This window comes from Pterocles gutturalis, unplaced genomic scaffold (genome assembly GCF_000699245.1).
Source record: "Pterocles gutturalis isolate BGI_N339 unplaced genomic scaffold, ASM69924v1 scaffold10012, whole genome shotgun sequence".
In the NCBI taxonomy this organism is placed as follows: Eukaryota; Metazoa; Chordata; class Aves; order Pterocliformes; family Pteroclidae; genus Pterocles; species Pterocles gutturalis.
In genome coordinates, this window is record NW_010107967.1 from 17,157 (window position 1) to 38,252 (window position 21,096).

The following is a 21,096-nucleotide window of genomic DNA, read 5'->3' on the forward strand; positions in this document are numbered from 1 at the left end:
TTTCAAACTTTAACAAAAGCATTCAGCTCTGTTCAGTTCTTTCAAAGAACATGCAGAAACAACCTTCAGGAGCCTATAAACACTGCTGTAGTCCTAATTCAGATCTCTAAATGAGGGAAGAATCCAGATGCACTCCTCTATTTAGGATTTTGCAGCACTTTTCTACGAGTCCAGCACCAGATTCAGATTCTCCTCCAGTAATCTATCTACATACTGGGTACTGTCATGCACAGCTTGTAAACCTACTCCACACAGTGGAGTACATGCTAAGAGCAGAAGTGAGAATCTGCCTGAGCTGTTGAGCTCTCACAGCTCTGAACAGATGTATTGGCTCAAGTTTGGAACAATATTTCAAATAATAATTTCTCCCCAGAGGGGCAAGTGCAAGTATAAATTAAAGCACTGCCCCAGTTTGCCAGTAAACTCCTGATGGTTTCTAAACTCTGAAACACTGATTAGGAAAACCAGAACAACATCATCATCATCACACACGATAACTTAGCTGTAGTGATGTGTGTTATCTCCTGAACACAAGAACTCAAACTGCATTACTCATCTGCTGTCACAACAGAATTCCTACATCCCGCAAGTAATACACTCTAAAGCGTCATAAATTACAGATTAAATAATAGGACAGGGCAAAGTGCCAGCTGGACATCTTACTTTTTTTGGTGCGAAGTTGTACGACGAGTGCAGAAGACAGCGACTATCACCACTATCACGATGGTGATCACTCCAACAGATACGATGATGACAAGGAGCATGTTGCTGTCCAAGGGAGAAGTCGGACTTCCATGGGGACTGTTACTGCCTGTAAGAGTTTGCGATGGGAGAAAGGGGTTATTTCTGATATAGAAAATATCCCCGGTTTTGGTGTTTTGCTGTGTTCCTGTACAATTGTTAAATCTATAAGGCACTTTATAGACCCATTTCCAACTAACTAAAAATCTACGTTCACCCTACTCAAGTAGTTATCATTAAAAAACGGCAATAGTTTAAAGCCTAAGGAAAGTTAATCTGGGACCTTGCTAAAACTATAGTGGGACAGGCATCCTTTGGACCTAATAATCACACGAATCGGTATTCTACAGGGGTCACTTTCCTCTGAAAGAAAATACATTTTCTATAACACTAATGAGTGTTACCTTAGGGCAAGGCTTCCGCAATGCACAGTGCTAATAAGGAGAAGGAGTTAAGATGATTTTTTCCTTCCTTATATGTTCTTACTGAACTAATTTTACACTTGTGCGCTATAGCAGCCATTTAAAACTAAGCTGGGAACAAGATCTGTTTACCAAGACAGAAATGTAAATGCCTGCAATGGCATTTTTCCCATCACAGTAGGCAGGAACAGAAGTGACAGAAGTATGATACAATTTCTTAAGTGGGAGCAACTATCATCATCAAGAGAAAAAGTTATGGAACAGATGTAATCAGTATTTTCAGTAGGATTTAGCATCACTCGGCGAAACACCAGAAGACACTGTGTTTAAGCTGAAAAGCTTTAGAACACCACTTACCACCGAGGGGTGGCTTGTAATCTGCTCCTATGTCCACTGCGCGGCTTCCTTTCCCTGCGGATCCTGAAGCTGGAAAGGTCGTATATGTGGTCATTTTGTATACATACATACACTCATGTACACATAACACACACTTCGGCATTTCTAAGGCAGCTCTTTTCAGAGCTTCTCTGAACCACTGTGAGCACTTTTTTTTCCTCCTTTTCTCTCCCCTATGACATGATTTGGCTTTGAACAACTATTGTGTTTCCCCAAGAAGAGAACCACTTGTTCAAAAGAGCTATTTAATAATTAGTCTCCTGCATTACTATTTTCATAAGTTTAGGAGCCTCTACTAGTATTCATTTAAAAAAAAAATACAATAACAATTATTTGCAGTAATACACAGGTATATATTGAGGCAAATGGCTTTGCCACACTTGTACAGACAGTTAATCACCTCAAAACTGTAATTATACAGGTTTCTTTTCCTAGTACCTCATTACAGTGAGTGTGGAAGACTGGAAATAAGCGGAGGATCAAAAGCACAGTAAATTTAATATTAAGTCCCTGCCTATCCATAAAAACTTGCTTTCAACTTCTCCCTGTTCTTTTCTGTTTTACTCACTTTCGCCATAACAATGAAGTATCGCAAATAATACTTCCCGTATTTTTACACTGTTACGCACAAAGAGTCAAAACCATAAAAAAAACCAAAAGTCTGCAAATTCGGCAGTTTAACAGTCAGGAGAAGGATCTTCTCCATTAAAAATCCATTCTAATCAAGAAATAATAAGTGTTCAAGGATGTGTAACAAATGGAAATTGTGAACCTGAAGTCAAAGCCTGTAAATTAGACACTGTGAAATAAAGACAACTGGTAAAAAAAGGAAAAGGTACCAGCAAGAGTACGGATAACAAGGAGGACTGTTACACGTATACAGTGAGGAGTTAGATTAGTCTGAAATAATGGCAAAGATGGATTGCAGGACAATTCCATAATGAAAAAGACATACTGCACCTGCCAGTCTAGAGAGGACACTGCATCCAGTGCTAACGTGTTCTCTGTTTGAAGGACTGGAGTGATAACTTTGCAGCAGCAATTAAATAATTTAACAGAATTTTAAATAGCTTGTATTTAATATATTTACACAGAATCATCAAGGGACCTTTTGAGTTCCACCCCCTGCCATGGGCAGGGATACCTCCCACCAGCCCAGGTTGCTCAAAGCCTCATCCAGCCTGGCCTTGAACCCCTCCAGGGATGGGGCATCCACAGCTGCTCTGGGAAACCTGGGCCACTGCCTCACTCCCCGCACAGGGAAACATTTCTTCCTAATATCTCATCTCAATCTCCCCTCTTTCAGCTTAAAGCCATTACTCCTCGTCCTATCCCTCCACCCCCTGATCAAGAGTGCCTCCCCATGACAGTGGCACTTTCTGCCTATATTTCTGTTTTATTGAAAACAGGTATTTTCAAACAAACTAAATGTCAGACTGTAAATTTCGTAGGTGACACTAACTATGCAGACATACTGTATCTAGACTTCCATAAAATATTTTAGTGAGTGGTGTACAATGCTTTGCTAAAAATAGCATCATAAAAAAGCAGTGTGGCACATATTACCAAGATTAGCAACTAATTAACTAATAAGAATAAGAATTATAATTGCAGAATCATTATTCATGAGGGATATTTCTCATGAGTTCTGCAAAGACCTGTGCTTGGCCAAGTGTAATTCAATATCCTTAATAACGCCATCGAAGAAAATTAAAATAATTGCTCCTGAAGTTAACAGATGACATAAAATAATGGAGTAGATAATCAGATATAGAAAGTCACCTGCACAAACCCACAGGGATCACGTGGTAGCTGTGGGTGTAACACGTTACCCATTAGGTATCTGCAGCCAAACAAAATATTTTTACTTCAGTGTGGTTTTACTAGAATCAGATACATTAACCGTTGCTTTCGTACTAGGCCAGGGTAACTCCTTGACGCCTGACAGCAGTAGCCATGAGCTTCTCCTAACACAAGCTCTGTGCTACAGGAGTGTGTCCAATGGTGTGCTTCATACAGAAGAAAAACATTAAAGCAGGGGAGAGGAACAAACAGAACCACCAAGGGCGGAGAGTCCATCTAGACCAGAGAGTCAAGACTAACTTGTCTGCTGTTTCCTGGGACACAATTCTGGCTCTTCTGCTCTTCAGCTCATCTTCTCCTTTTCTACATTTGACCCCCTGCCATGATTTAAAATCTCCAACTGTTCTTCTAGGAATTCTGAAACAAATCTCTCGGCTTTTATGTAGGGTTTAATGATTTACAAAGTAGATATTTTGATAAATACTAATAAAATTGTTACTAGAATAATAAGTTAATTTAGTATGATTATGAGAGATGAGAAGATTTAGTTATCTGCTGAAATTAGGTTAAAATAGTGCAGAAGAGCAAACAGGAGCTTTTAAATAGAACCTTTTTATTTGCCCCGGTCCCTCGCACGTGCACTTGGGCACTCATGACGACCGGGTGAGCATCTGCTTCCCTACAGACAAGGCTGGGTCTCACCTAGCATCTCTGTTCTCCAAGTCTGGATAGGAATTTACTCCGTTACTGTCTAGTATCAGCATTATTTGGTACACAGAAGGTAAAAGCATATTTAATAAATTACTTTTAAGTAAGCAGCTCATTCTCAACCCCTTTAGGATCTATTTAATTGTATGTGTAAGCTGCTTGCCAATGTTCTTCTAAACTCATCCCTTTAGACTAATTCTCCCCCTTTTTATTGGGCTTGTAGGTTATTGGAAGAAAGCAAAAATAGCCCTGGGACATTCACCTTCAAATTCAATGTAGTAAACTCAGAACTACCATTTTTCAAGCTAGCATTTTAAAACCTTAAGGCTTTTAGTAGCTAATGCTGTGCTCTTCAGGAGAGTCTGGAGTCTAAACGAGCTGACAAGCAGAATCTCTCCTGCAAAAAAGCTTTCTAGAGCAGACATCCTTTCTTTTATTAGGAAAATAATTATAGATGTTGAGCTCACAAAACAGCACTTGTGCTAATTAGATAACTGTTTGATCTTCCACCTCTATGTACTGAGATCTTGCATCAACAGTTAGGGGCTGGCTGGAGTAGCACTTAATCCAAATTCCTTTTGACAGAATGAGTCAGCTCTGGCACAACCCGCTTGTCCCTTCATGTGACATCTGACTACAGAGATCGCTTTTATATTCCTAGCACCCAAACCACAAATAGGACTTCCAGTTCTTCCACTATTAAAAGCACAGCAGGAACTTGCTCATTTACAGTTAGAGGAGCAGATAAATTTGTTTCATTTAGGAAATGCAACAGCACATGGACAGGAAAAACAAAACGTGTGAAGGATGGAATACAAGAGAAAGCGTGGCTATTCATTTACCTTGATCATTAGGCATTTTATCAGAGGATTCAGCTAGTGAGACAAGCACAGGGAAGGAAAAAACAAGAGAAAGATCACAAGGCTGGAAGGAGTGGGAGACAGAATTTAAAGTTTCACATAGCATAAGCAGACTAACTAGAGCTCTCTCATGTCTAACCACCCATACTCATATGGAAAGTACTGTTAGAAAATCTACTCCTAACTTTTTATTTTCCAGCTCTCCTTAGAGCTCATTTTTCTCAAGCTATCATGCATTCGTACCCTTTCACTAGTTACCTATCGCCAAGCAGGTCTTGATGTAGGAGCCTGTTGTGTCACACTGGTTCCCTTTACATCATCCAAGTCACCCGCGAGCAGCCGTGACACACAAGACCTAGAATCTTAAAGCAACTCAAAACTTTTTTTCTGAAAAGCACATTTAATAACTAGATGACCTAAGTGCCCATTTAAGTGCCATCAATTGGAACAACACTATTAATCAAACAGCTGAGCAGAATTTGCAGATGTATTAACTACATGCAGGAGCAATCCAATAGAAAATTGTCTTCCTGGCTTTTCCAGTTTAAATACAAAATTCACACTACTGGCATGTTGTCCCTATAGATCCTGCTTTCAGAAAACAAGGATATAGGGGACAGTTTACCTTTTGGGGTCCTGAACTGAACTGCTTCAGACATAGGTCCCATGCCCTTGGAGTTGCGGGCCTGAATTTTGAAATAATACGGGGTATCGAGGGTCAGCTCCTGGATCTGATGGGTCAGCCTGTTTCCCACGACAGGTTCAATAACCCAGTCGTGTATTTCAGCATTCACATCCGTACTGTAGTAAATGATGTAACCTGTTCAAAGGAAAAAGCAAAAGAACTTATATATAAAAGAACCGGATAGGCGTAAGCGATCTTACAGAAAATGTACTATTGTTCTGTTGACTTTTAATGACATTTGCACAGCTAAATGATTATGGGTCATTCTGAAAGTGTGTTCTTACTTTTTCAATGACTAAGAATGCATTCAAATATTAGACAGCCTTCCCATCTTAAATTTTAAACTGCTTAAAAGTGTATGTCGAGAGAAAAAGATCCATTTAAAATATAAAAATGATTTTTGAGCACTGTTTGAACATGGAGAAATTCCATCTCTTTATATGTTCATAGACCAAATAACATAAAATAACATAAAACTGCTATTAGAATATCATCTTCAAAGTATTAACATTTAGAGAAGATAGTTAACCTTTAAACAATAAAACTTTCTTGTAGCTAAACGTAGCTAAAGAATGTATTTTTAATAGTTCACAATTATTTTATTATTTTTCAGTTTATTAACAAAGATGACAAAAATCTGAGAACTCAAGTTATCTTGCATGTCACAAAAAAGAGGTAAGGGAAGAGTTTGTTATTAAATATACTGCACATACAAACCAATATGAAATAAAAGCTTTATAACATTTGTTACATAAAAAACACAGAACCCTGGTATAAAATAACCACTTGCACCAATGTAGGGCTCTGTCATCAGCTGCTTCGTGCACAAACTGCTGCTTTGCTTGTCCCACAGCCCACCAGCCTAGGGGTTACCGTAAGGAAGGGGAGATGCTCTCCAGAGTAACAGCAATTGAGAATATTGCTGCTACCCCAAATTCCTGTAATTCCCAGTAAGCAGTATGGCGTGGAGGGTGACGCTGCCAACACCAGCGGTGGGTCTGGCATGCTTAATTTCTTTTGCTGGTGGCATAGTGAACTACTGGGGAGCAGATTTAATCATCTGCTACTTGTACTGGTCACAAAGCAACGTATCTGTCACATGTCTAAGAAAGGACAACATACACATATATAGTGACAGTTAAAAGCACTGTCTATGGTGTAGTGGCACAAGACTATGGAGTTAACTCATGACTGTACTCGTTAGTCAGCATCAATAACGATGCACAAGCAGCTGGAATCCAGAGGAGCACAGTTCGGTATGGCACATCAAAGGGAGAGCAGGGCTGGAAAGACAGCTTTCCACAGACACACTACCCAGCGCATGGAATTCCATCGTCACTTCGTTTTTACGGCATTGCTTGATGCACAGAATGAACCGAGCTGAGTTAACGAGGAATTCCAGCAGTACTAACCTGCTTCTCCCGCTGGCAGAGGCTCTCCCCACGAGAGGGCACTCAGCCCACGTATCCCCGAACTCCTGCCTCGCTCCCCTGACAAACCGAATCTAAGCTTTGGTGGAGCCAGACTTACCACAGAATGATTTACTGTATTTTAATTTTTACCTTTTAACTGCTGCTTATGCAAAACTAATAAATACTGTACATTTTAATTCAACATGTACAAATACATGTGAGGTTCTCCTTCACAGTACAGACACTGCAAGGAGATTTCTCACCTGGAAAACTGAATGCGTATGATAATTTTGCTAATCACATTGTGCAGGTCAATGCTGATCTCTTTGTACATTGTCTTCCCTTTCTCATGTATGCGCTTGAAGTAAGACAACAGGCTCACGTTTGTAAGAGCGTATACAACGTGGGGCTAGTTGTGCCCATCATTTCACACCTGTCTGTGGGACCCTCACTGACTGCTAGCAACCTCCAGTTAAGATAAAGGCTCTTGTTTCTCCAGTCAAACCTTCTTTCCCATATAGAGAAAACATCTTGGTGCTAATAATGCAGAATTGGCTCTATAGCCAATATGAAAACAGATACACACAACATATGAACAGCTTGGGCTGCACGCTTCCTGCCTCGTTGCCTTTTTGGGGTCTTTCTTACAGCTTACTGAAAAGTCTCTTGTAATTACTGAAGGTTAAGAGTCCCCAGTATTCTGCCTTTCCAGAGGGATGTAACTAGTTTTAGTCTCTTCTCTAGAACCTGGGCTACAGTCCTCCCTGGTCAGATGCCATCTGGTGACAGGTTTCAAAGGCTGTATTCTGCACCGGAGTTAATTCTAAAAACAAAAGCAAAATCATACACTGCGAACTATATGCCAGTAAAATCTGCTCTAAGCTGAAAGCCTGCAGTAGAAAACAAGAAAATTGAAGTGAATTATTTCAGGAAGCCTTTAGGAATGGGAATCCAAACAGAAATTATAGAAGAGAAACAGTAATTATTATTTTCTGTAAAATGATTTGTCCTACGTGGAAGTGATGCAGTTACAAAGGCAAATAACAGTTTACTCCTAATGGTTATGTCAGGGGAGTAATAAACTGACTTTAAGCCTGTTCCACGCTACAAAGACGTCAAAAAGCACTGGGATGGATTCTTGTAAATAAAATACTGATGGACCGGAGGCATGCTATTAGAACAGAACAAGCTGATGAAGGCACAGGTTTACTGAGATATTTAAACTTTCAATTCTATTTCTGGTTAGACTCCAATTTCCCACTGCAGTCAGGTTAGATCTTAATATATTTTTACTAGGTACAAAAGTAAATAATTAATCTGAGCTAGTAAAAAGATTGACAAAGAAGATATAGACCGCTTGGCTAGCTCAAAGCTAAATAAAATGCATGACATGTTCACATATTTATGCAGATTATATTCCACTGTTAACCAGGCATCTTATATCTGCCTTATTGCTCACGCAAACTGCACCTGTAATTTTGCCGTTGGCTTCGGACGGAGGCTGCCAGTTCACAATGATTGTCCGAGGTTTTCCCTCTTTGCTCACCACAGTCACGTCTTTGGGAGGAGAAGTCGGAACTGCAAACAAAAACCAGACTATCAGAAACAGGTCGCCCGGTTTCACTGGATCTAAAGAAGTAACCTCAGCACCTTGGCTTTTTATTTGTTCTACCATTGAAAAAAGGCACGTACAGTAATAAAAACTCTGAATGTTCGATCTCCAGATAAATCCACCACCCTACTGCAGTGGTCTCACTGATTTACTGCAACTGGGAAATGCCATCTGGCGTGCAGCATCTCCTCTCCGTAAGGAGGTACCTGTTCCTAAAGCACTTCTGTCAACAGATGCTGGGATTCACGACTGAATGAGCCCGTGTGGCTTCAAAACCACGGCATCCTTGTACAACTCTAACAGTTGGGGTCTGAATTTCTTCGGTCATTATCAAAAAATTACAAGAGCTTGTGAAATAAATACATCCTGTATGCACAGGCGTATGAAATATTGCCGTTTTTTCAGGTTTATGGTGGGACCAAGACCTATTAGTGCCATTTTGCCACTCAAATCTGAATCAGCAAAGTCAATTCACCAGATTCCAAATAACAATCTGTAATTACTGATTTTCTGTAGTGAAGGATTATTTGTGATTCGCAAGGAAACCTGCGCCACAGAAGCATTTGAAATCTAGAAATATTTGCTGAACACAACTGTCCAGCCTTTTTCCCTGGGCTGCCAGAGAGCCCTTCCTTATCCCATCACCTCCTCCTGCCTAAGGTTCAGGAAACAGCACAAGTTGCTCCAGTAAGAGGCTGAAATCTGAGACCCTTCTCGCTGGGAACTCAAATATCCAGCTGGGGCTTCGATTAATGGCTTTCAAACGCACCGAGCCAATGTCTCCACAGTTTGCAATGCCGCATTATGAAAAACATGAGACTTTTAATTAGGTAACTTTTAGCAAAGTAAATCCGCCTTGGATATTTAATACTATAATAGTAACATTTAGTGCTTACACGGTGCTTTCTGCATTTAAAGAGCTTTATGTATATTACTTATTAGAAATTAATCTGTCCATCCTCTGAGATGGCTCCTGCGATCCCTGGGCAGAATAACAGCTGGAAACCAGGGACAGCAAAAGCTCCTAAGTGACTGTAACTATCATCCCAAATACTTAAAAACATGCTCAACAGAAATGTACAGGTGAAAAGCATGACTCAAGGCCCTACAGTAAGCTTCAGAGAAAAATACAATCAAGCTCTCAAGAGATAACTAATTCACAGCCCAACACTGAAGCCAGTATCCCGTATTTGTCTTCAGCATTAGCTGAGGAGCGAGTCCTGTACAACGCTGCTACTCATGAGGATTCAAAAATCGTGAGTCACACACTCAGGAATTTGGCGAGTAATATAAATCACAAGATCAGTTATGAGAAAATATATTTAGCCTTTTTTCATTTGCTTCTTAGTTCCCAAGCTTTTATTTGCAAATATTTACAACCACCCCAACTTTCTATTTAAATGAAAAGAAATGAGACCTCCTGCATCTCACCCTTGCTCCTGTACTTTCTGAGTTTCAAATTCTCTTTTAAGAACTTTATCTCCTCTTAGAGCTATGGATAAGAATTGTATGTCTGTCAGTAAAAACACCAAATAAAAGAATTTTAACATGGGATGGGAAAGGAGTCCCAGTCCAGACCTGTGCTGTCAAGAGGGCAGCTGACTCTGCATCATGGGATTCCCACCAAAAACTGCATTCAGTTAAGCTCATGAAGGGTTGACGGGACTTCAGAGTGAGTTAGGAGCTTTCTGATTTTATCCTGGTTTTGCTTTTTCTATGCCTTGTAGAATATTTGTATGATTTCACCAATTCTTTACATGCTTGATTTTTTTTCTGCATTTTAGTTTACCATGAGAACTCCAGGGTAATTTGGACAAAATTCAGAGTTCAAATAGAAACCTAAGCATAATAATAAGCAGTACATTTAATTGCACAAAGATCATTAAACACGGCAGGATGAAAAGAGCTAATGAGGGACAGGTCCTGGACCTCGCAGTCACTCCCTGGGCCCAAATTCCTCCTGGCAGCTACAAACCCTGTTCTGTACTTCACGAGTGCATCCTTTCGACAGCACTGCGATGGCAATTCCTGCCAAAGAGCAAGAATTTAGGTCTGATTTGGATGTCTTCATTTCTACTGCGATTTTTTTTTTTTATTCATTTGCCTCATGCACTTCCTCACTCTGTAATAATTATCATCATAATTATAGCAAATTTTAATTATTATTTGCTGAAGTATTTATTTTCTTTGTATTTGCTATTAACACGCTACTTCTGAGATATTTTGAACGTACATGCTGCATTATTCTCTCCTGTCCATGAACTGTGGTACATTATTCATTACTTCTCTGTAATTTGATGTAAATTCCTTTGCATGCAATCATCCCTTTGAATTTTGAAGTATGTTGTTGTTTTTTAATCAGAATTTCTGACTGAACTATAAAGACAAGCCTCTAGCAGGTATTCATCAGCATAATAATTTTAAATATGTGCTTTCCCTTCTCCAGAATTCCAGCAGACTAGACTTGGTTCACCTCTTCAGGAACGCCAGCCCTTCCCGAGAGCCCCGAAGGAGTACCTAATTCAAACGTTGTCCCATGTGCTGTCATACTCCAAGTACTCGATCTCCGACCTTTAGTCACCATCACGGAGAATTCATACAAGGTGTTGGGTTTTAACCCAGTCACTAAATAGCTCAAAGTGGTCGCATTTGCAGTCTGAAAGAAAAACAGAGAGTGGGTAACTCCTGAACTGAAACCCACCCCATCAGCAGCTGTCAAACACCTTTGTTTCAGGTAAGTGTTTAAAACATTTTAGCATTGCTACATTTTCATAACCACGGTCATGAATTCCGTAATGGTTTTTTGCTCTGTCATGCAAATTCATTAATCAAGTATTAACGTGCAGTTGTTTCACCCTAAACTAGAAATTCTTTCTGCAATCAGCAAGAGCGTTTAATAGCAGTCAATTATAAATTAAAAAAACCAAACAGCAAGACAAGGTTCAGGGCACACTTGTTATGCAGCAGGCTAAATCACTGTCTGCTCGGGGGGTTTAATTTACAGCATTTCATTAACTGATCAGGCTAGGGAAAACAATGAAGCACAGCTAACAATAACAGTCCTTCTTGAAATATCTGCCTTCCAAATTCCTGTTAGAATTTTCAGTAAATATTTAACATTAAAAAAAAAAAAAAAGCAACTGAAAGTGCAGGTGCTGAGAGACTTGAAGATAACAAAGCTTTATTAATAGGTAGATGTTTTTCAGAAAAAAAATGGGATCACACACTGGAACTACACATGGTTTATCGGGTGATTTGTAACTCAGCCAGTTAGGTAGACTTTTTGACCTTTAGGTTAAAATATCGGATATTTGTTATACGTGACTTGAACATAAACACAAAGTACTTGAGCCCTATGGAAACAAAAATATTAGACCTACATAGATGTATATTCCGTACCTTGAGCTACGGTAATCTAAACACAGAATTAATGAGTGAGTTGTTCCAAAATTTTGACAGGGCCATACAACAACTGTATGAATAACTACTGCCTTCAGAAAGCTCCATCTTTTTCAAGGAAAAGGCCATCCATAAATGCACATTCCCTGAAGACTCTATAAATAACATATTCCAGATTCTACAAAGAAACCTCTTATTTCTCAAATATCAATGGTAGCTTTTCTGTGACACTAGGTGAAAGTTCAGAAAACTGTTAGCAGAGTGATACTCAGATTTATACAGAGTCTTTTGCTTGTTCACAGACTTGTGTTTTGCCAGTTAGACATCACAGGGATGGACAGACAACAAAGACATCCTACAACTAGTTAAAATCACGTCCTCCATTACCTTTAAAGCAATCACTTGATCCAAACCTCAGTGTCGTCTCAACGTACATGTGACTGTGGCCGAATGGTTCAAATATTTAAGTGTAGAGCAGTACAGTCCTAACATTAGTTCAGTGACAAAGCTTGACTGAGCCCAACCTCCTTAATACAAACGTGAAACCATGTGCTCAGAAGAGCTTTTCATCAGCTCTCTAAGTGCCAAGCAGCATTTTCTCCCGGCTCTTTGCAGCGTAGCTCAGGGACATGAGGAAATAGCTGATGCTTCAGTAGAAGCTCCAAAGCCCTTTGGCCTGGACAATTATGTAATGCCAAGTCCAAAGGAGAAATCTTGTCCTACCATCTTGCATTACAGGCTGACTTATCCCCTGAAAAGCACACCGGTTCTTCCTCTCCATAACTACGGAAATCCCTAACACCAGGTAAGCAGTTGTTTCTGTTTGTAGTACTCTTAAGCTCCTAGCTTCAGTCGTTCGTGGCAGCTGCAGTCCTTTGTACAGGTTAAAGTTAGATTTTTCATCTATGCCTTTGAAACTTGGTATCTCTTAGTTCCGCTGCACATCATATTGAATGTAAATGACACATGAAAGGCTAAACTGGAGTGTTAGACTTCTCTGTTTTCTTCATTTTTTAACACCGCTTGCTGATCACAACACATCCCATGGTACTAAACCCTGCTCACCTACTAGAAATAAACTTCATAAATATTACCCTGTACAATTTATTTTCCTTTTCTACAGTCCTAAAAGATCTAAGTTAAGGTTTAATACTTTGGCTGATGCTGGAGAGTACAAGGATAAATCACAGGTAGTCTGCGAGCAGGACAACTCTGCTCCACCACCAAAGATTCTTTGACAAACGCTCTGTGAGCCAACACTAGGAAAGCGACACAGTTCAAAGCACAGTGAGGATTTTAGCTTCAGGAACTGTATCACATCTGTTCCTGTGTTTAAATGCTCTAGATTGACATTATTCCTATACAAATTTAAAAAAAAAGGCTCCTTAAGGTGGAACCTCTTGTATTTGATGCATGTCAGCCTCTTAGGAATAGTTTGTGACCATCAGCATAGAAGGGGGGAGCAAATGTTGAAAATATGAATGAACTCTATCACCCTCCAATTTTCTGATGAGAGGGATGGATGAGACGACACTGTTTTGAACAGATGCAGCTTTGGATACTTGAGCACTGGCACAAAGATAAGATTGCTGCGTGCGAGGCTGTGTAATGGAGAACCTCTGATGTAACTGGGTGAACAGCCCCAAAACACGTAATAAATATCAAAGCTGCTAGAGATGGCCGTGACAAACAATATACTAGCTTGTAGTTAATAAAATTGTCGAAGACCTGACCGAAATGTGGCAGCTTACTGAACAGCACTGCTGACAAGAAGTTTTACTGTTCTTAAAACTAGCAATTGTTATTGTCCAACAGAGTAGTACAGAACTCATGATCGATACGAAGAAAGAAAAGCAGGGTGTGAGTTCTCCAAACATCATGGATTAAAAATTATTAGAGCTCACGTTCTCAAACTTACGTCCTCTCGGGCAAATGCTTTTTACAATGAGTAATTCTGAACTATATTCTGTCATTGCATATTATCTTTGGTCCACAATAAAACTTGTTGACCACTGGCCACCAGCACTAAGAATGGTGGGAGAACTTAATTTATCACTGAGGGTGGGTTTTTTTAAGCATTTAACTAAAGAAAATGCAGCATTTGATAAATCCCTCCCGAGACACCCTCTGCACATGACTTAGGAATGTGGGTTCATAAATAACTTGCCTTTAGAGGAAGAACACACATGTATACATCTTTCATTTCAATTAAAAAAAAATAATAATCTGGTTTGTGAAAAAATTTCTCTAAGAGCATAAAGAGAGCTCCACTAGCTGGATAATTTAACAACCATTTCCTTTGGTCTCCTTTCAAATCTGAAATTTGCAGTCAGCATTTTTGAGGCCTCCAGATAACACTGAAAATTAAAAAAAGCATCCAACCAACCAGCTTAAAAAATCCAAAGCAATAAACTGAACCCCAAATCTAGTCTCCAAAACAGTAGATGAAAATCAAGGCAGGCAGGGATATCATAGTGTTATTGTTAGATATTTTGCACCCATTCAGTTCCCAAAGGAAAGGGTCACTCTCAACTTCCTATGAACAGAAGTTGTAAAAGGAAACTTAAGACTGTCAGGGTAAATTTTCCCCACATGACTCACCCTACAAATTCCCATTCTGCTGCTAACTGGAGAGAGCACCAACACGTACCTTATTGGCATTACTGGCTCCTCTAAAGGTGAGCCCACATCTGTCATACAAAGTGATCGCGTTAGGGTGAAACAGAAAGGAGAAAATTGTCACCGTGTCCATGGTTCCACAGCAGAACCTAATTCTGGCTTTCACTTCACCCTAACTTGAACATGAAACTTCTTCTCACGGAAATAACGCAGCTGTTAGTGGTGTTGAAAACTCCAATACCTTGTACTTGGTATTTGCAGGAATATTGGTTTTCCAGCGAACTGTGTAGTAGCGAGCATCCGTGATCTTCTGGTTCTTCGGCAGAGAGTTGTCTGCCCAAGTGATCCGTATGGTGTCATGGCTCAGGATGGAAGCCTGAACTCCCACCGGTGGCATCATGGGAGACGGATCTGGCACTGGAGTGTATGGAGCATTAATAACAAACAAATCAACTTCGGAAGTGTCTAGGGAATTGATGGGTAAAAAGTTGTGTATTATAATTAAAAAGGGAGAAGGTGGCATTTTCATGTAAACAAAAAAGGGGAAATGCAGGGTAGTACGATGAAATGAAAGGTGAGAAATGGAGAAAAAGAGAGAAAAGTCAGAGTTAATAGGTGACATAAGACTGGCTAACAAAATTTACTCTTGCATCGTGTTCCCTTCTTAAGACAGTAAGACAACATAAATATGCTAATATGTGCATGCCTAATCGTATTGGTGCTCGGTTGCATTCAACCGCAGCCCAAGAACCCCAAACATACAGTCATTTTAACTGTGACTTTATTTGCCTCAGAATGTCCAGTGACTCCTCTTTCGAAAACAATGAGGAGGAAAAAGAGCTGGACAACTTCTAGATGGGTAAATGCCACTTCATAAAAATTCCAGGGAACTCCCAGCATCTTTTAAAGAATCTGAATGGCAGTCAGGTTCCACGTATCATACAAATTTGCAGTAACTGAAGAAACTGCCATTTCAATGTCCTCTATAAAAATCTGTAAGAATTCCTGCTCTTCAAAAGACTAAACCAAACAGAAGTGTTAACATCTGCACAAAATATCTCAGTAACGTCCACAGTCTAGGAGGGAGCACAGTGAGCCATAGCATAATAACAGCTCACTTGCAAACAAATTTCTCTGCTTAAAATCTTTTATTAATGTATTACAAGATGAACAAAAAAATGCCAAGAACTTGTTTAGTGTGACAGCAGGTTGAGACTTAGACAAAGAAAATGCAGGCATCATATTCAAAATCTCCATGTAAAAGACCAAAAAAAAAAATTATACTTTAAAGAAAAAAAAGGGTAATGCCCTTAGAAGTGCAGCCACACAATTTGTGCTAATGTAACTTTTTGAATAAGAACATTTATAAGCAGTTGAAAGGTAAGTTTTGTAGTTTAAAAATTAAACCAATTTTAGATGGTTTAATAAACAGATGAAACAGGCGAGGCCATCACTGAAACAGTAAGGCCAGTCAGTGAAAGAATGGAGTGTGCTTGAGGACACTGGGAAACACCACTCTGACACGACGGATCACATTTGGAGCTGCCGCGCGCGTTAACAATTTTCAGCTGCGCAGAACTCAAAAGCAGCCGCTTGCCTTTACCTGAGTGAGGCCGGGTCACTGCGCTCTCGTAGAGAGGGATTCCTTCCCCAACATTGTTAAACGCTTTCAGCGTGATGACGTAGTGCGAGCTTGGGTCTAAAGGGGGAAAAAAAGAGTTAAATATATTTTTAGTGCAAACTGTTAGTGAATCCTATTTTCTGCTTCTCCCTATTCTCTTTGTTCAGTATTTTATTTTTTAACTGAAATACATGAAATAACTAGACTGAATTGGAATTCAGAAAGTCTCCATACAAATCTTCTTTTAGCATTCAACAGTTCTCATACAGCCCAAGTGTACAGTCACAGCAAGTCTACCTAAGTACAGTCAAAAGAGCAGCGAGGAAAAACATTTCAAAATGAACATTTTAAGTTGCTCTACTATAATATTATCCAAAACTCCAATGTCATGAAACTTCCCAATAGTTCGCAACACTAATATTTATTTTGCTTTCAGGATATTTTACCTACCACAGAGAATTCTGTGGAGGGGCGATTCTACATTTTTCTTTTAAAGTAGATGCCACTGTATCTCGGTGACATTTCAGTTTCTATTTTGCCTGAAGCCACCTGTTCTGCAGCTCTGGAAGGAGAATAAGGCAATGCTGCTCGGCATGAAAATTTTTGTAATAGGCGTTGAAGGGAAAGCATCAAGTCAAAAGGCACTATGCTTCCAGCTCAGTGAATTGAGGATTCTGGTGTTTTGGGGTTTTTTACTCCTCTGCCTCTTTCTCTATCAACAAAAAAGTTAGTAGATTTGGGACTTTTTGGCATGCTGGTACAATATCTGCACATAATGAAAAAATCCGCTTAAAAACCTGCATGTATTTGTATTTATTTATAATACCATGGTTAGAAAACAGCAATGTAAATGAGAGCTAACATTTGGGCACTGATGTGAATTCACTTCCCTTACCCAGGTTTTCAATGGTGTAGTATCTCTGCTTGTAGTCCACCTTGATGGTCTGTGCATGAGGACTGCCGACACCGTACCCTATGGCGTAGCCTCTCACCACGATGTTCTGGTTTTCAGGCGGCGTCCAGCTTACAACGATACTGGTGACCAGCGGACGGACGTGTAAGGAACTCGGAACTTCAGGAACACGGGTTTCTGTTAAAGGAAGATCATGGATTTAAAGGATTTCTCGAAAATAAAGGTAATTACATGAAAAGCTAGGAGCTAGGAAGAGCAAATTCTGCGTCTGTATTGACGTGAGTACCCTCCAAAGGAGAGAGGTTTATTGTACAAGAGAGCGCAAAGAATTCTAATTAAGCAGAAGAAAATTACCATAGTTTTGTATATTAATATATTTTAATAGATCCTCTTTGTAAAAGGAAGAACAGTTGTACTGAAAAAAGTATCAGATGTGCTTCAAGGCAGACTTTTTTGATGTTTGTGCATGTTCTTTCCAATTTGTAATTTTCCAAAATACCCATTAAATTTGTCACGTCCTTCCCCTCCACAAAGCAATCTGCTTTTAGTTCCGTCGCATTACTTACATTAAAATAATTATATTGAGAACACACTGATGATGAAAGAAAGGTTCCTGAGTTCCTCGTAGGATTAAATAAAATATTCCAAACCTTTAAGAACTGTCTATTGGCTATTGCATGTGCTGCAAAGGTTTGTTGTGATTTCTCCTACACTTGCCGCTATTTAAATCCTTGAGTCTCTTTAACATAGAATATACACCAGGACTACCCGACTGTTCATTTCAAAATGAATAAGTACTTTTGTCAGGCCACCAGAGCCTGCCATGTGTTGACAGATTTTAAATAATTCTGAGAAATAGTCAGCCAAGTTCCCCACTCTAAAATAAAGTGGTTCAGAGAGTTCTGCTTCCTGCAGGGATTTCGTTTTAATGAAACATGCTGCATTTATCTCAAAACATTTAATAAAGCAGCACAACAGGATTATTTGGATCATAACATGCCATTGGCCTGCTAGCCCAGAGTTGATGGTCTCCAGCTGACACAGCTGATAGAGTTCACAACTGTTAAATACAGAAAAGCTACAGAATTCCAACGTAAGAGATGACATTTTTAACTGCATTACAAGTTAGCGCGTTGGGGATGAACTCTGTACAACTGTTTAACAGCTCTTACATGTGCACTCCTGGTGGGACTTGCACTGACTCTGCAAACTTCCACAGCCCTGCTAATGCTAAATGGACATGGTCTGGCTCCCGTTTACACTGGTGACACTATAAAGTGAATTATTTTCTATTTAAATTCAAAAAGCAGCCGTAGACTAAAAAGGAATTATGCCTTACGTGTCTGTTGAACCTGAGAAATTAAAGATTAGCTGTAAATACATTTGCATGGTATTAAAATTATCCACATGAACTTACTAAAGAAAGAGAAGCAAAAAATATATAACTTCTTTCCAGTAGGTACACAAATACCTCATGCATGTATACAGAATGATATGAATGCTATGTTACGTTGTCTTAACTGTGAATTTTTATTACTTTTTTCATTGTAAAGCATTTGCATAAAGTTAAGATTTTCTGCAAGGACTGCAACATTTCAATTTGGAAAAAATTAAAATTATAAAATCAACACACAATGAAAGGGTGCTTTTCTTCTCCCTCCTTCTTTCCTATTTCAATTTAATCCGGATGCTATCCTCTGGCAAAGTGTTGTTAACTCTAACTCAGAAGAGGACGTTTTCATTAGCTCGTGTGAGTGCTGCCTGTTTACAGAGCTCCACTTCAGCCTGGGGAACTCGTGGTTTCTCCAACCTGCAATGTTGTGTCATATCCAGCCAGAGGAACACAGACACACAGACACAAGTAATTTCAACTCTACAAAGTCATTTTAAATAACTACAAAACCAAACTCTATGTTAACAGTGGGGTTTGCTCTGTTCTTGATTAAGCAACAGAGAGTAAGCAATGAGAGGACAAGCTGAGCATCAACTTTGCATATCGCAAAGACTGAAGCGTGGGCTCTCGAGGGCTTTCATCAGCTGACTGCTGAAGCAGTCTCCCAAGAGGGGAGAGCAAATATTGAAACTCTTTCATTATTCTGTCTTCCAGCTGTCAGCGTAACTGAATCTCTAGCCATGCAGATGTGAAAGACATTACTGGATCCTGCGGCCTGAGCTAGAACGAGCCTCCAGCTGCTTTAACGAAGCCCAGAGGGAGCCTGGCCAGCAGAACGCGGGAGGTAACTTGTGTGCAACCGCACTCATTGAATGCTTTTCTCAAAGAGGAACAGTCTACCCAGAATCACCACTGCCTCCACGTAGGTGGTTCCAAGGAGATTCCCCCTAGCCATCCTCTTAAAAATAGAACTTTTCTTCCATTTTAATTGCTCTTAGGTTCTGGGAGATGCTCACAAATTTACTCATTTGAATTCTGCATGAATCAGGTTCCCACTTGCAAATCATTCCAGTGTAGTAAATACCAAACGTCTGGACCAACTATCAAAGGTTAAAACTATTCACAGAACATTTTCTACTTTTATTGTTAACCTCTCCATTGGAAAAAGGGGATGTTGACATAGTTCTGTATACCGTATATCATTAATCTATGGATTTGGTGGAAGAGATTTCATTTCTGCTGGAAGGTATGGTCCCTAGTAGTGTAACACTACTGAAAATGTAATCAATCTCCCTTTTCTTCTGAAGTGGCAAAATAACAATTACTGTGGGTCAAATGTTCTCTCTAGAAAAAGTGCCAGGAAAAAAAAAAAAAAAAAAAGGCCTAATCACTATTTTACTTCCTTAAAGGAAAACGGTCCTATCTCCGTTTCATAGCATGTAAACCTCTGCACAATTAACAAAATTAATTTTATTACAACATAAAAATTGAACCATGATTATTATTACAGAAATCTTCTTAGGTATTATTATTTATACACTGAATCACTGACATTATCATTCATTGTCGATCGGGTTATTTCTTAGCAGATAAAACATAGTGCCAACATACAGCGCTGGAAACTGCAGAAGCAGGGTTTAATTTCAAGCCATTTTACTGACCTGGCAAGAATTTTATCTTAAAAGAGAACTTAATTTCACTTAATCATCAATAACGCATGTTGTACAATTATACTGCAGCAAAAACAACTGAAAACAATCAGGTTTGCGTTTAAAAAAAGGCAATCAAACTTTAGTGTGCCCTGCCCACGAATTCTAATGTTTTGTATGTCACAAAAATGGTCACACTTATGATCTTACCATCTAGATCGCTCTCAAATGTTTCTGCTGATATCCAGTCGGTAGCTGGTCCAGTCCCATTCACAGTCAAGGCAGCTACTCGGAAGCTGTATTCTGTACCACGTTCAAGACCTGAGAGACAAAGAGTACCCAGGATATCAAAACCAGAATGCTGGAAAACAGGTCACGAGACTTTGCCGCCACTACCTCATCACCTACAAACCCTACAAGAAACGTGGCTCTCAGCTTCAGCCCACTAAAAGCACCTAAAAAGCCCCTTCTGCTAACAGATGCTTGCAAGTAACAGCTCACCTTCAATCAGCTGGAAAAGCTGGGTCCCCCCGATGCTCTCTGTCACATCGCTCTTGCGGGACACCTTACGGTAGCGGATTTTGTAGCCGGTGATTTGTCCACTGTGTGTCCCTGCAGGAGGAGGCTGCCAGTGCAGCATGATGCTCTGCAGAAGACAGAGGGTCGTTACAAAGTCATCGCCGCCCACGCAGACAGAGAAACTACTTTAGTGCTAATGCTTCATGAAACAAGATAAAAAACATGAGTAAAGAAAATAACAGAATCATAGAATCACAGAATGGTTTGGGCTGGAAGGGACCTTAAAGCTCATCCAGTTCCAACCCCCTGCCATGGGCAGGGACACCTCCCACTAGCCCAGGTTG

General features: G+C 39.7%; 1 protein-coding gene across 1 annotated transcript in view; it reads right to left on the reverse strand.

Annotated features, from left to right (window-relative positions):
• The window catches only part of NEO1 (neogenin 1), a 53,217-nt gene that overhangs the window by 10,095 nt on the left and 22,026 nt on the right, over nucleotides 1-21,096 (reverse strand). Inside the window, exons 7-17 of the mRNA XM_010072451.1 lie at nucleotides 20,735-20,879; nucleotides 20,444-20,554; nucleotides 17,174-17,368; nucleotides 16,261-16,356; nucleotides 14,899-15,122; nucleotides 11,157-11,295; nucleotides 8,498-8,605; nucleotides 5,556-5,750; nucleotides 4,913-4,945; nucleotides 1,521-1,589; nucleotides 664-811 (exon numbers count right to left, since the gene is read on the reverse strand). Of these exons, the coding sequence (XP_010070753.1) occupies nucleotides 664-811; nucleotides 1,521-1,589; nucleotides 4,913-4,945; nucleotides 5,556-5,750; nucleotides 8,498-8,605; nucleotides 11,157-11,295; nucleotides 14,899-15,122; nucleotides 16,261-16,356; nucleotides 17,174-17,368; nucleotides 20,444-20,554; nucleotides 20,735-20,879 (1,463 nt within the window). The remainder of the gene's footprint in view (nucleotides 1-663; nucleotides 812-1,520; nucleotides 1,590-4,912; nucleotides 4,946-5,555; nucleotides 5,751-8,497; nucleotides 8,606-11,156; nucleotides 11,296-14,898; nucleotides 15,123-16,260; nucleotides 16,357-17,173; nucleotides 17,369-20,443; nucleotides 20,555-20,734; nucleotides 20,880-21,096) is intronic.